The sequence below is a fragment of the Trachemys scripta genome, chromosome 2 (genome assembly GCF_013100865.1).
Source record: "Trachemys scripta elegans isolate TJP31775 chromosome 2, CAS_Tse_1.0, whole genome shotgun sequence".
NCBI lineage: Eukaryota > Metazoa > Chordata > Testudines > Emydidae > Trachemys > Trachemys scripta.
Window position 1 is genome coordinate 65014088 of NC_048299.1, and position 15199 is coordinate 65029286.

Consider the following 15199-nt stretch of genomic DNA (forward strand, 5'->3'; position numbering starts at 1 on the left):
TGTACTCCATCTCCCCGAGAAGAGTAAGGGAAGTCAGCGGGAGAGCATCTCCTATCAATCCTACGCAGTGTAGATGCCACGGTAAGTGGATCTAGCTACGTCGACTTCAGTTATGTTATTCACGTAACTGAAGTAGCGTAACTTAGATTGATTTACTGTGGCAGTATAGACCAGCTTATAGACTGCGGACTCTCAGAGGTCTCCAGAGCACAGAAAACCACTGATCTAAAGCAACAAACTTTGCTTGCTGGAATTATACTTGTAGTCTAAATTGTAAATGCCTGATTAACCTAGGTTTACCGTGGGGAGACACTGATGAACCTAAACTATAGCAATCCTATTAGACCCCCAGTATATTATTTTTGGTGTAGTCTTTCTTTAAGTATCTGCTTACATTATGAACTCAGTAAAATGCTCAACTGCACTAATATAAATGAAGAGAGAAAGGAATGGAATGAAGTGTTTACCAAAAATAGTGATATAAGTATATAAACAGAAATGAAAATCAACTCTCCAAGTTACTCTTATTTTGCTATCTTTGATAGCAATATAAGTGAATGATCTTGTAAAATCAGCATCTAAGGATATTTACTACTCAACTTTAAATTTAATATAACAAAATGTAAAGCGAATTTGCTGATGGATAAGAATAAGATATAAATACTTTCTTTTGGATTTTGTCTGTTCATATACCAGGAAAGTAAACCCAAAAAGAGGGTAAATATTTGAATACCTAGTATGTGCAAAAAACCCAAAGGTTTCTGTATTAACTAAAGCAAAAGAGGTAATTCTCCAGAACCTGACAGCGGACTTTCATTTGTCTGCCCATCACATTCAACTCCCTTTTAAATACTCTAGGCCTCTTAGGGGCATGTCCACACTGCAACTGGGACATGTGATTCCCAGTGCGGGTAAACAGACTTGTGCTAGCTCTGCTCAAGCTAGCACACTAAAAATAACAGTGTGCTAGCTTGATATGTGACATGGGTTGTGCCTCATGCTAGTTGCCTGAGCTTGGACCTTGGAGGAGGAGGGGGCTTGAACTTGGCTACTAGCCACAATGTCCACACTGATATTTTTAGCATGCTAGCTCAACCAGATCTAGTGTGAGTCTGTCTACCTATGCTGGGAATCGCACCTCACAGCTGCAGTATAGACATACCCTTATTCTTTGCTTTCTTGATCTTCCTGTTCTCAGCACACTACTGTTTCAAGCTGTTAATTTATCTCATTTGAGCTATTCCATACTTACTGCTTTCCTATCCTTTTGAAACTTTTTGCATTTAAAACTCTGATGTAAGTATCAGATTGACTTCATTGGGACGACTCTTGTTAGTAAAGGGGTGTGGAATCAGCCTCAGTTGATTTCAGCCCAACATGCAAAACAGAATGCCAGTGCCAGCACTAATGCATTTCCACCTCTTACCTGTTCTTTCCTGTGTCCCACTACCCTCTAGTAGTTCAATGTCTATTTTTCATGTGTATCTACCTTTTTAACTATTTGATCAGCTCTAGTAGTAACTGCAAGTTCTAATGGTTGTTCTGAGGCATATGAAATGAGTTTGTGGTCTAAGTCCAGTTCCTAGTTGTCCACAATACAAAAGTCATGGTCATAATTGGCACTATTTTTATTACTGGTATACTACTATTTATATCATGGTAGCATCCACAATGTGTTATGCACTGTTCAAGCATAAAGTGTGATACACTATCTGCCTATATTCCCCATCCTCTGCCCTGAAGGACTCATCATCCAGGAGACCTTTGTCAATTTCAACTGAGGCGCCAAAGAATGAATGATATTAAAGATGAAATATTCTCTCTCCCTCATATGTAGTCTCTCTAAAACAGGGCAAAGGCACATAGATGATGCAGTTTGCATTGCAACTGCCAATGCTATTCCTCTAGCTAGTTGCTAGAGGGACTTCAGTCACTATGACACTCAGTCCTTCACCTTTCACCAGAAATGAATTAATGTTTGAAGCATGCAGGAGAGGTTGCCTGGCAGGTGTTAGTAACGTCTGTATTTTCATGTCAATATAGATTTTTTTTTAAAGTGCCTTGGTTAGGCTTTTCAATGACAGGATTTGTTTTTTACCTTTTACCCTTGTTTTCATTAGGCAATCATTGTGGATTCTTTAGGAAGCTCTGCTACCCTTCACTGAACGGGGCTGGTCCAGAAGATGCTGTGAAACCTACAGTTGCCCAGGCCCCACAGGTCACAGAGACCCCAAAACTAGCACAGTGTTTACTGCTGCAGTGCCATGTGATGTGAAATACCATATGAGACACTATAAGCTGGCAGAGTTCTCTAATTATGTCAACTTGACTTTTCTAGATAATCAGGACATCTGTCTGTCACGGTGCTGGCTGGTGCAAAATGTAGGAAACTTCCATCCATTATATTCTAACTCCCTCCACAAACACACACATGAGTTGTGGACAAATTACTTATTCTCTCTCCTGACACCCCTCCTTCTCCACTGTACCCTGATTTGCACGATATAGGAGTTTGGGGCAGATGGAGGGAGAAAGTCACAGACTGAATCTTGCCTCTTACAGACACAACTTGATGTGAACTATTTTGCAAATTGCAAGGGCCACAGATTTACTTCTACTTTAGCAAAGGGGCCTTTCTGCTGCCCATGATGAGTATGTGAAATCTAGTTTGGACTGAAATCTGCACCCAACTTGGGAGACAATATTCAGTGATTAAGAGAAATGAAATGTTACTTATAGTGTAACACCTACTTAAGTGGAGTATATAGGCCTAGTCTAGGAGACCTTGGATACTTTCATCTGAGGGGCCAAAGAAACAATTTTGACACAGGGAAGTAACAATGGCTCAAATTTTCAGTTTGCATAGTTTTTAATACTAAGGTACCCTGCTCGTGCCTGGTGTGAATGAGAATCTATACTAATCTACCATCCATCTGAAGTTTAGTCAATCAACTATTGTAGCTAATGATTCATCAGGATGTTGAAGGCTTTTAAGGTGACAGCAGGTAACTGTAGGACAGAGAGTGTCTCTACTCCCATAGATTCATAGATTCTAGGACTGGAAGGGACCTCGAGAGGTCATCGAGTCCAGTCCCCTGCCCGCATGGCAGGACCAAATACTGTCTAGACCATCCCTGATAGACATTTATCTAACCTACTCTTAAATATCTCCAGAGATGGAGATTCCACAACCTCCCTAGGCAATTTATTCCAGTGTTTAACCACCCTGACAGTTAGGAACTTTTTCCTAATGTCCAACCTAGACCTCCCTTGCTGCAGTTTAAACCCATTGCTTCTGGTTCTATCCTTAGAGGCTAAGGTGAACAAGTTTTCTCCCTCCTCCTTATGACACCCTTTTAAATACCTGAAATCTGCTATCATGTCCCCTCTGTCTTCTCTTTTCCAAACTAAACAAACCCAATTCTTTCAGCCTTCCTTCATAGGTCATGTTCTCAAGACCTTTAATCATTCTTGTTGCTCTTCTCTGGACCCACTCCAATTTCTCCACATCTTTTTTAAAATGCGGTGCCCAGAACTGGACACAATACTCCAGCTGAGGCCTAACCAGAGCAGAGTAGAGTGGAAGAATGACTTCTCGTGTCTTGCTCACAACACACCTGTTAATACATCCCAGAATCATGTTTGCTTTTTTTGCAACAGCATCACACTGTTGACTCATATTTAGCTTGTGGTCCACTATAACCCCTAGATCCCTTTCTGCCGTACTCCTTCCTAGACAGTCTCTTCCCATTCTGTATGTGTGAAACTGATTTTTCCTTCCTAGGTGGAGCACTTTGCATTTGTCTTTGTTAAACTTCATCCTGTTTACCTCAGCCCATTTCTCCAATTTGTCCAGATCATTTTGAATTATGACCCTGTCCTCCAAAGCAGTTGCAATCCCTCCCAGTTTGGTATCATCCGCAAACTTAATAAGCTTACTTTCTATGCCAATATCTAAGTCTTTGATGAAGATATTGAACAGAGCCAGTCCCAAAACCGACCCCTGCGGTACCCCACTCGTTATGCCTTTCCAGCAGGATGGGGAACCATTAATAACAACTCTCTGAGTACGGTTATCCAGCCAGTTATGCACCCACCTTATAGTAGCCCCATCTAAATTGTATTTGCCTAGTTTATCGATAAGAATATCATGAGAGACCGTATCAAATGCCTTACTAAAGTCTAGGTATACCACATCCACAGCTTCACCCTTATCCACAAGGCTCGTTATCCTATCAAAGAAAGCTACGTTCCATTTAAAAAACAAGCTGGGAGCTCCCTGTTGCTGAGCCCCAGCAACACAGCTGGGACCCACCAGTGTTTCCCATGGGCTTCCAATAGAAGGAGGATTGGCCGGATTAATGTAATCTCTGCAAAATACTGCTGTATTTGCAATGCCAAGGTGCGGTTGTCATGGACAGGCTTTATGCTGTGCAATAAAATCAATGCATCAGCACCCTCTTACCCCATGAATCTTCCTCATCAATCCTGCTGCAAAGAACATTTTTGACCCTTTTGTGCCCCCACCCATGGTACTTCTCTTAGGGAGTGAGAAACCAGATCTTATCTGCATTGTCAAAAGGAAGGGAGGCCACAAAGAATTAGGAACTGCCAGAAATAAAAATAAAAGAGGCAAGAGAAACACTGTGAAATAATGAAAGCCAGAACCCTCTGTTTAATGCACAGGGATTTGAAAACCTAACCTTGCTTACCTCCTGGTGAACCTCTTTGGGGACTGAAAGAACAGAGAGATGTTTTGCCACCACAGCTGCTACAGTAAATGACATGACTTTACTCTGGGGAGTAATACTAGGCAACAATCAAACAGCAACACAGCCTGAGCAAATCACTAGTCTCAACAGAGGAGTGGCTTTCATGCATGCCAATATCACTCCCTTCACTCCCCTTTTCTCTCTAGCACATAAACTTGTCATTCTGTGCTGTGACATGCATCTTCACACTTTCTTTCCTTTTCTTGTTAAAAGGGTTGCTTTTTTTCAGGTTAGGCAGAACTCCTGAATCACAGGTTGGGAGATGGTCAAAAAGAATCTAAAAACACTATATAGGAAAACAAAACCAATCTCTAGGGTCTAGAGTAGTCCCAAAATGCATACAACTCATTTGAGATTGTCCTGCTGTTAGAATGTGGATAAACTCCTGATCTTATGGACCAGGGAGCATCCATAGTTTCATTTATTTATACACAAAAATCTTAAATGTTTGTTCTTTTTTCTAAATAGGATCCTGTGCTTTGTCTTGCAAAGTTATTTCCCACAAAATTATGGCTCAAACTATTTAGTGTGACACAAGGATACAATCAAGGAAACAACATTTAAAAAAACCCCTTCACAATAATTAAAAAATGCAGTGTATAGGGAACTAAAATGCATTTCTTACAAGGCAGTAAGTGAGGTGAGCAACAGCAACAAGGAAGTCACTCTCTTATTAAGAGATTAATAAGGCAAATTAAAAGGAGAAGGGGGGTCTGGGTAAAAGTAAGACCCTGCCAAATCTTCCCAGTTGTTGGATCCAGCCCCACAAATTGCACTACCTAAATGGAGAACAAGTCTAGCGTCTCCTGTTGGTCCAAAGTGATTCACACCATGAGGCATCTAAGTGCAACAATGCTGCAAAAATGACAATCCAGAACCCGGTTTTGCCAATTTTTAGCCCATCTCCCCAACTTTTCTGCAGAAAAAGAGAAGAAACGTAGACACCTCTCACATACAAATCGGGGGAAAGAGAGATTCGGGCACCCAATGCATCTTGGTTCAATAGAACCTCAGTTATTTGGATCCTGCCAGCTTTTGCCTACACCACCCAAGTCCCATGGTTATCTATTTCCACTGCACCTGGCTCTGATGTTCTTGTGAGCAACAGCACTGCAGAACTCAGATCCAGTGTCCCAGGTGGACCCAGCTGGATTCAATTTCTGGATACACATTTTTGCAACATTGATATATCACAATACATTGGGGTTGAGACTACTCTAGGGGAGTAAGAGAAACTGTATACCCATTCAGTTTAGACAGTAAAACCAGAAGGGATGCAGCAAAAAAAAAAAAAATAGGTGGATCCAGCAGGTACTGTTGCCAAATTAGAGTTTTTGCAGCTTTCTGTACTAGACTGTGTACAGGGGGAGGGAGTCAGACCTTTTAGGAGGAATAGTAGCAGCAACACTTATTCTCTCTTTTAATGGTACAATTTGAAGGTTTGGGCCAAAAATTGGCAGGCTCCCAATGCTGGGTTTTTGCAATACTGCTATATCAGGGTCTACGTTTTTAAGGTGTAGTTTGGAATTGGAAGCCAGAAAGTGGGAGGATTTAGGTATTTGCAACAATAGGGTGGGGGTTTTTTTGGGGGGGACTGGATTTTTTGGGGTTGAAATGGAATCTATAGTCTTATGTTCTATTTAGGCAATAGAACTAAAAGGATTGAGGCCAAAAAACCGCCTGGAAACAGGTTTCTACAGCTCTATTGTGTTGGGGTTCATTACAGCCTGGATTTTATTGGTGAATTTGTTCTTTAAGCTCTCTCTCTCTCTTTCTCTATAGGACTGGTGGAGGGGGTGTGACTGGCTGGATGCGGGAGCCTCAGCTGTTACCTTTCCGCTAGAAGGTGGAATATTGTCAGATGAACGCACACTCAACGTGCACCCCAGTCATTTTCAATCCCTCCCTTACCCCCAGCCCACCTTTTGTCCTGGGACTACGCCCCTTCTGCCCAGGTGGCCCGCCATACACGCCAGCCAGAGGCTCCCGGCTCCGAGGAAGGGCTGAACAAAGCGCCCTGAGTGCAAACAAACAACCCCCGAACCACGCGCCCGCCACCCCACGCGGCTGCGGCTCCCGCGTCGTGCAAGGAACCTCCCCCGCCCCCACACATACAAACCCCTCCCCGGGTCTTTCTCACCAGCCAATCCGGGGGGGAATGGAGCGCGCGGCGGCTGCTTGCGGGCGCAGCTGGCGGGCGGGAGCTCCGGCAGCTGGTGGAAGGGGGGAGGCGCCGAGCTCTCTCGCTAGCCTGTGTGTGGCCGGGGAGACGGGCGCTTCCCGGGTTCGGCGAAGTCGCAGCGGCCCGCGCTCCCCCCTTCCCTCTCCCCCCGCCCTTTGCACTTCCTTTGCGAGCCGTCCTCCCGGACAAAGTTTGATGGAGAATTTCGCACCGCGCTGGAAAGATGCCGGTGATGAAAGGATTGCTGGCCCCGCAGAACACCTTCCTCGACACCATCGCCACTCGCTTCGACGGCACGCGTGAGTCGGGGGCAGCGGGAGCGTGGTGGCCCCTTCCCATCCCTGCTGGGGGGCTGCCGGGGAGAAAGAGGCAGAGCTGGATGTCGGTCCGGCATTGCATGCACCCCTCTCCCCTGGTTGTGGCGGTGCGGCTTGGCAGCGGGGGGCGGGGTGGCTCTCCTCCCCTGGCTAGGAGGTGTCCCTGGTGTGCTGGGTGTCGGCTGGGGCAGCTCGCCAGTTACCAGGAGACCGGGCTGCGCTTGGTGTCTCTTTGGGAACTTGCAGGGTTATTCCCGGACTGCGGTCCCGGCCGCTCCCAGCTGTTCTCTGCATGGAAGTTGTAGGCTCAGGCTGCTGCTTCCCGGGGCTTTCTGCCCCTCTCAGCCGCCCTCGTGCCGGCTGCGTGGTGCCGTGCAGCGGGTGCAGCCCCCCCGAGAGTAGGGAGCGAGGAGAGATGTAGGCTTCAGACTCGGGACGTGGCTTTGAAAATCTTTTTTTTTTTTTTTTTAAATCTCTTTGACAAGATTTAAGCCTTTAATCAGGTTTTGTGTTGGCCAGACAGCTGTGCAGGGGGTTGTTCAATGAACGTCTGCGGCGGTTGAATGAATGAGTTTGGTATCGGAGTTGTGATTTCAGGACCCTGGACAGGTCCTGCTCCTCTCCCTTTGCGCGTCACTTACCTTCCAGCTGTTCTGACTTTTATTTAGTCTTACCACTTGCACTCAATTTCCTGCCCCCTTCCCTCCCCTCGGCTCTTACTGCTGCTCGGGTCAAGCCTGCTCAGCGGTTCCCTTGCGATGGGCTGCATCAATCTGTGGAGTTTGTTCAGGTGCGGGGAAATAATTTGCGACTGGAGGCGCTAGGCTGTTGTTTAGGGGCTCCCTGTACCTAATGAGATGTTAGTCGTTATTTTTTAAACACGCAACGGGGGAGAAAACGTTTCGCCAGCGTAAATCTCTTTTTCTTGGGGGTGGGGAGAAATCTGAAACGATTCATACTGGAGTGAAAATAAAATCTTTAAACTCATTTAACTTAGTTTTTCATTTTCTGCCAAACATTTTGATGTTTATATACTTTTAATCTTGTATCTATTGGCGTATTTTTATTACTATTTTGGTGTTAGTGTGAGATGAAAGAACTGAGCTCAGTTACTATATCAATAAATTGTAAAATCTCAAGACACATAGTCACACAAATAACTGCACGGAAACCTAAAATCACGTTACAACTGTCTCTCTAGTCTGAAGGTAGCTTGAAAACATGATTAAAGGCTGCTTTAAATCTATATTCCATTATAAAGTAACTCTTAGAGTAGCTATGCCTTAAAGAGCTATATCTATTTTGTTAGTGTATATATCACAATATTCCAAGTCTCCCCCCCCCCTTTTTTTTTTTTTCAGTTAGAGTTTACAATCAACTATCCAGGTGTTATTGAGGAGGTTAATTCTTGCAGTTTTAATGTTGTAAGGTTTTTGTACGTGATACTGTCACTTGATTGAAAAAATAATTCCCCTTTGCTGTCTGCTTAGAAACTCCCTACAATGGCTTCCAGTTCAAAGGACTGACCGCAGTGTGTGAGGAATTTACTAAAAAAACACTTCGGAGATCATTTATTTTGGGAGGTTCAAATTGGCTAAACTCACTACTAGTGATATATAGGCTTTTAATTATTTACACCTTACTATAAGAATAATTTTATTGTCTGTGTTAAGAATGACACCTTAGAGTTTGGGATGTTTATTGGGTTAGTTGAATTTTAAGACTAAGCACAATTTCTCATTAATTTATACAGATTAAAAGAATTGCTGCTTAAATTTAGCTGTTCTGTTCAATCCCCTATCCTTTCTAGCGGCAATATGTAAAACAAAAGCATTAAAAGACATATATCTGGCCCTTATTTGAGGTTTTTAAGAAGTCAAGTTTTGTATGAGACCTGAAGAAGAGCTGTGTATAGCTCCAAAGCTTGTCTTTCTTGCTAACCGAAGTTGATCCAATAAAAGAGATTACCTCACCTTCCTTGTCTCACTAATGTTTTTGGAAGGCTTTTAATAAATACATTAAGTATGACATCTTAGTGAATACATTCTGAAGTTTTTATTGAGGAAAAAAATCTACGTGACTAACTTATTTTAAAATAAGTTAAATATTAGCAATTAATAAACTTTCACACACAGTAATACACTTTTGCACAAAGTAATGGGAAACATATTCTTGATGTCTCTATTGAGGAAAATCCCCATTGGTTTCAGTGGAAGTTTTGCCTTTAAACAGGACTTTGGGATTTGGCTTCAATACCTGATAAACCGGCATTATTTAGAAGACATTACCATGGACAAATATATTTCTGCCTTTAAATGCTCCCAAAAATTCACAACAGAAAGTCTTATAATTGGCTGTGTATTACTGAGTGGGACTGATTGGGATGGGACTACATGTGGAGAATCGTACTATTTGGTGTAAAGGGGGCAGCATCTGGCTCTTAATTTACAGATCCGTAGTTCTCAACCTTTCCAGACTACTGTACCCCTTTCAGGAGCCTGATTTGTCTTGCATACCCCAAGTTTCACCTCACTTAAAAACTACATAATTTCAAAATCAGACATAAAAATACAAAAGTGTCAGAGCCACGCTTTTACTGAAAAGTTGCTTGCTTGCTTACTTTTGTCTGTATACAATTTTAGTTTGTGCTGACTTTGCTAGTGCATTTTATGTAGCTTGTTGTAAAACTAGCCAAATATCTAGATGAGTTGGTGTACCCCCTGGAAGATCTCTGCATATGCCCAGGGGTACATATACCCCTGGTTGAGAACCACTGAGATAGATAATGCATTTTTATATTATTCAAATATATCAATTAAAACAAATAACATAAGTTATTAAACTATATCTTTCCTTGAAGAATGATAATATAGATCAAGTGCATAACATGATACAATTTTAAATCTGCAAAAATAGTTTTTTCACTTTGAGGCTGATTTGATATGATCTAGTTGGCTTTTTTTAAATCTAAAATTTAATTTGCAAAGTACTTATTCCTGTGGTGGTTTAACTAGATTTTTTTTATATAGAAAAAAAAATGCTGTCTTGTAAAGTCTAGCGCAAGCTCTGGGCCCAAATCTGCAAACTCTTAAGCAAGTGAGTAGGGTTACTCACCTGAGCAGTGTAGTAATATCAATGATACTGCTAGATTAAGAAAAGTTACTCAATGTGTAACTCTTTATGGGATCAGCCCTTTGTGTTTTTAAATATGATTATACATTTTTATTTTGGGGTTGACATTCAATATTTAACACAGGATATGTTACATAAACTACTTTTGATTTCAGAAGTGATGATATTCTGTTATAAATATTTTTCTGCATGTTTTGTTACAGTAATGATGTCTGTAGTTAACAGACCTCCTTTTATTTTAAGCCTTTGGGAAGGATATATTTTTGTTGTCATCAATGATAGACTAATCCACCAATGCATCTTTAATCCAGAGGAGAATTAATTCTAATTCTGGGCAACAGTGCAGAAAAGGATTCCAGAAAACACTGGAAAATATGCTTCACTTCACATAGAACTTTATGAATGAGTTTTCATCATAATATTTCTCTTGGTTTTAATGTTGTACCAACTTACCCATATCATGAAATACACTGTGGGGGAAAAAACAGAGAATCTAGAACATTTGTAGATAATGTGCACCCTCAAACATCAATGTTTAGTTTTATTATGTACTTTAGATACTCAGAACTTTCATGGTCATCATAATTTTAGTTGTATTATAACATCTGTGTTAGACTGAAATGTAGACAATGATCATCAAACTATCGAATACATGTCAGTCACGGGGAGTCGGGGCACTACAGGAATTGCTCCATCCCTGATCCCCTGACAACACATTTATGCCCAAAAGCAGACCTCCTGCTGCCTCACATGCAAAGCAGGGCTTGCACACCTGGAGAAATAGGCTGCTCCCCTTAAGGTGTGTAGTACAGGCATGCTCCCTCTGCATTCTGGAAACCTCCTGATGTTTCCCATGTAGTGCTGTCCCTTCATATTGCCACTGTCTTGAGGCTGTGCCTAGTGGGCACATAAAAACTGCCATATTGGATCAGACTAATGGTCCTTCTAGCCCAGTTCCCTGTCTTCCGACAATGGCCAATGCCAGGTGCTTCAGAGGCAATGACCAGAACAGGTAATCATCAAGTGATCCATCCTGTCACCCATTCCCAGCTTTGGCAAACAGAGGTTAGGGACACTTTAGAGCATGGTTTTGCATCCCTGCCCATCCTGGCTAATAGCCATTGATGGACCTGTCCTCCATGAACTTATCTAGTTCTTTTTTGAACCCTGTTCAAAACCCACAATTTGAACCCCACAATCTAGTAAAGCTCTCAGGAATTTCTCCACAAAACACTTTTTTAATTGGAAAATGCTGATTCATCAAAACTAAAACTTTTGTGAGAAAGAGAGGGTTAGTTTTGACCAGGGCCGGCTCCAGGGTTTTGGCCGCCCCAAGCAGACACACACACACACACACACAAAGCTGCCATCTGCGGCAGCAATTCGGCGCAAGGTCCTTCGCTCCTAGTGGGAGTGAGGGACCGTCCGCCGAATAGCTGGACCTGCCACCCCTGTCCAGAGTGGCCGCCCCAAGCACCAGCTTGCCAAGCTGGTGCCTGGAGCCGACCCTGGTTTTGACAAATGTTTTTAGGAAAAAAAAGTTGAAAAAGATTTGATATTTTCAAAACAAGTAATTTTGATACTTTAAACAAGAAAAATTCCAGTTCTCTGGTTCAAAATCTTTCAAATTTGGAATTTTAAGCTCATTATAGTTTATTTTTAGTAATAAATGGTTGACATCAAAATAAAACATTTAGTTTTTTTCAGATTTTTATCTCTTTGAACTTTTTTCAGTCTTTTGACCTTTTTTTTTTTTTTTGGTCCTGTCTGTGATGGGATTCACCCCCCCCCCCATTTCAATTTTTTACAGATTTCAAAAACTGTTTCCCAGAAGCTCTACAATCTAGACTATATATTAGAAAAATTTTCACATCAGAGCCTGATGTTGCTGCCGCTTCTGTTGTGGATTCTTATGCTACTTTCCTGTGGAGCAAGGTTAAACTACATTTTAGTAAATGGACATGCCTAACTAAATTGTGCAGAAAACACACTATTTCTCAGTGTGATTTTACTCCCTAAAACCTCTCTAAAGATGAAAATCTGGAATTTTAGAGTTGTTTTTCAGTGCTTTCTGTACCAAATGTTCTCAAATTCTAAATTAAATACACCTCTACCCTGATATAACACTGTCCTCAGGAGCCAAAAAATCTTTATAGGTGAAACTGCGTTATATCGAACTTGCTTTGATCCACCAGAGTGCGCAGCCCCGCCCCCGCCCCCGGAGCACTGCTTTACCGCTTTATATCTGAATTTGTGTTATATCTGGTCGCGTTATATCAGGGTGGAGGTGTATGTTTTTCCCCTGATTGCTAGCCCTGTAAACTGAATCTAGGATTTGAGTCAAGCTTGCTCACCATTAACTAACTGATAATGACCTCTCTGTAGGAGAACTTACACCTTCAGTTACACTGTTTTCTACTTACAACTTGATTGACACACATGCAGACTCATTATTGTCAACATGTTGGTAAACACGAAAGAATAGACTCCAGCTCTTAGGTTAGGTTTTGATTTGCTAGCAGGAATAAAATGCAGTAAAAAAATTTTTTCACTAAATGTGGGGAATGAGGCTACTGTGTGTATTATTTTTACAAATCTCATGTGCCACTCAAGTTATTTGATATTAACTTGCTTGACTGACAGGAATTAAATCAAAAAAGGCTGTTAAGGGAGAAACCCACAGGAAATGAAACTATGAAAGATATAAGAATCTTTGAGGAAAGGTGGCTGGGCCATCAATGGGGAAGAAACTACCTATCTGGCTTTGTGCAGGCTAGAATGGTTTACTGTTCCCAAGCCTAAAACCTGTTATCAAAGAGGATCTAAACCCTCAAAGATGTAAAAGGGGCTGCCTAGTCATTTGTCAGTGAATAGGTGACAGGCTGGCAAAGTCGTATGAAGTGAGGTAGAAAATGCAGCTGGGGCAGTCTGTTTCTCTCTGATAGATATAGGGTTAGCTGAGCTGAGGGGAATTTACAAAAGTGTAAATCATATCCGTGTGTGTAGGCTTTTTATTGTGTTAACCCATTTTCCTAAATGCTTTCTACTTTTGAGGAATTAATAAATGATGCTTTGTTTTGATTATGCTATCTCTGTGTCACTGCGAAGTATACTGTTAGAGGCTCCTCAAGGAAAAATGTACCAAAGTTGAACTGGGCCTGTGTCATTAACATGGCAGGAAGCCAGGTCTATGCCACAGTTCACCCTGTAGCCATAATGTGAAAATCAATACACATGATTTTGAATATAGAGAAGAGGCCAGATCTTGGCCCCACGTCTGGCTGCTTGTGCTACTCTGGCACTGATAGCTGAGATGCCATCTTAACCAGCTACCTGTGCATCCTCAGTGTGAGTTGCTTGATGTCATAGGGTTGCTATGTCTGGCTAATCCCTGGCTACTGTTGCCAGCAAGCATAACTTCGAGCAACCCTTAGTCTGACCTAAGCTGTTGCTTGAGACCAGCCTGGATGCTTCAGGATCAAAAGGATGTAAAGGTGACTTAAAGCTAGGGTGACCAGGTATCCCATTTTTAAAGGGACAGTCCCATTTTTTGGGACTTATTCTTATATAGGTGCCTATTACCCCCAACCCCCATCCCATTTTTTCACAGTTGCTATCTGGTCACCCTACTTAAAACCACCTTTGCTCCCTAGTTGCTGAGCTGCACCAGCTACAGAAGGGCTAGTCCTGAGGATTTGGTGCAGGAAGCATCTGTTACATAAAAATCGCACCTTTTTACTTGTTGCCTTTCAGAATAGAGCTGTGCTTTAAAGAAGGCTCTTTCATTTACACTGGATTCTGAGGTGATTTTTCTTCATAAAATATTTATTTGAATTAAGTTAATTTATTTTGTCTTGTTTTGTCTGAGACTAGAATTAATTTAGGAGTGGAGGAGAGTCATTCAACAACTGACTAATTTTGCAGAATTGTATGATTATATATTTGGGGCCCAATCCTCAGCTGTGACCAGGTGACACCACACAATTGAAGAGATGCCAAAGTGGCTCTAAGGTGGTGTCTCAGTCCAGGGACATCTCTTCTTTGGTCAGGTTCCCTGGAAGAAGTTACAACAGCCTCCTGCACTGGGGCCAATGACCTCAAGAGGTTGTCATGGCAGTTGGGGATGATCAGTGTGTATAGAAGATCCAGCCTTGCTTCCTTTCTTCTCAGCAATGCAGGGGTAAGGGCTGGTGCATGAGTTGCCACGACTGAGGAGCCTTCATCATGCAGTCAGGTAAGATGACTTCAGGACAGCTTTCCACTGGAGCTGTACACAGCTGTCCTCCTACAGAGGAGGATCTGAACCATAGTTCTTTGCACTTCTAAAGCATCTCTTAAAGAGTTTTACAAACAATAACAAGTGAAACCTCACATCACACGGAGGAGGTAAATAATATTGTCCCTATTTAACAGGTAATTGGAGAAGAGAAGCAATGTGAGTAAGATTCAGTAAAAAGTGAGTGGGAGAGCTCAGACTAAAAGATTCCTGATGCCCAGTTCTGTACTCTGACCGTTAGTCAACACTAGCATAAGAATGCTGAGTCAGACCAGTGGTCCATCTAGCCCAGTATCCTGTCTTCTGACAGTGGCCAATGCCAGATGCCTCAGAGAGAATGAAAAGAACAGAGCAATTATCAAGTGATCCATTCCCTGTCATCCAGTCCTGGCTTCTGGAAGTCAGAGACTTAAGCATGGGGTTGTGTCCCTGACCATCTTGGCTAATAGCCATTGATGAACCTATCCTCCATGAAGTTATCTTATTCTTTCTTGAATCCAGTTATATTTTTGGTATTCAA

At 42.1% G+C, this 15199-nt stretch overlaps 1 protein-coding gene across 1 annotated transcript in view; it reads left to right on the forward strand.

The window, feature by feature from the left end:
- The first annotated feature begins 7177 nt into the window (after positions 1 to 7177).
- KCNH8 (potassium voltage-gated channel subfamily H member 8) overlaps positions 7178 to 15199 on the forward strand; it is a 343253-nt gene continuing 335231 nt past the window's right edge. Inside the window, exon 1 of the mRNA XM_034760755.1 lies at positions 7178 to 7253. Coding sequence (XP_034616646.1) covers positions 7178 to 7253 — 76 coding nt within the window. The remainder of the gene's footprint in view (positions 7254 to 15199) is intronic.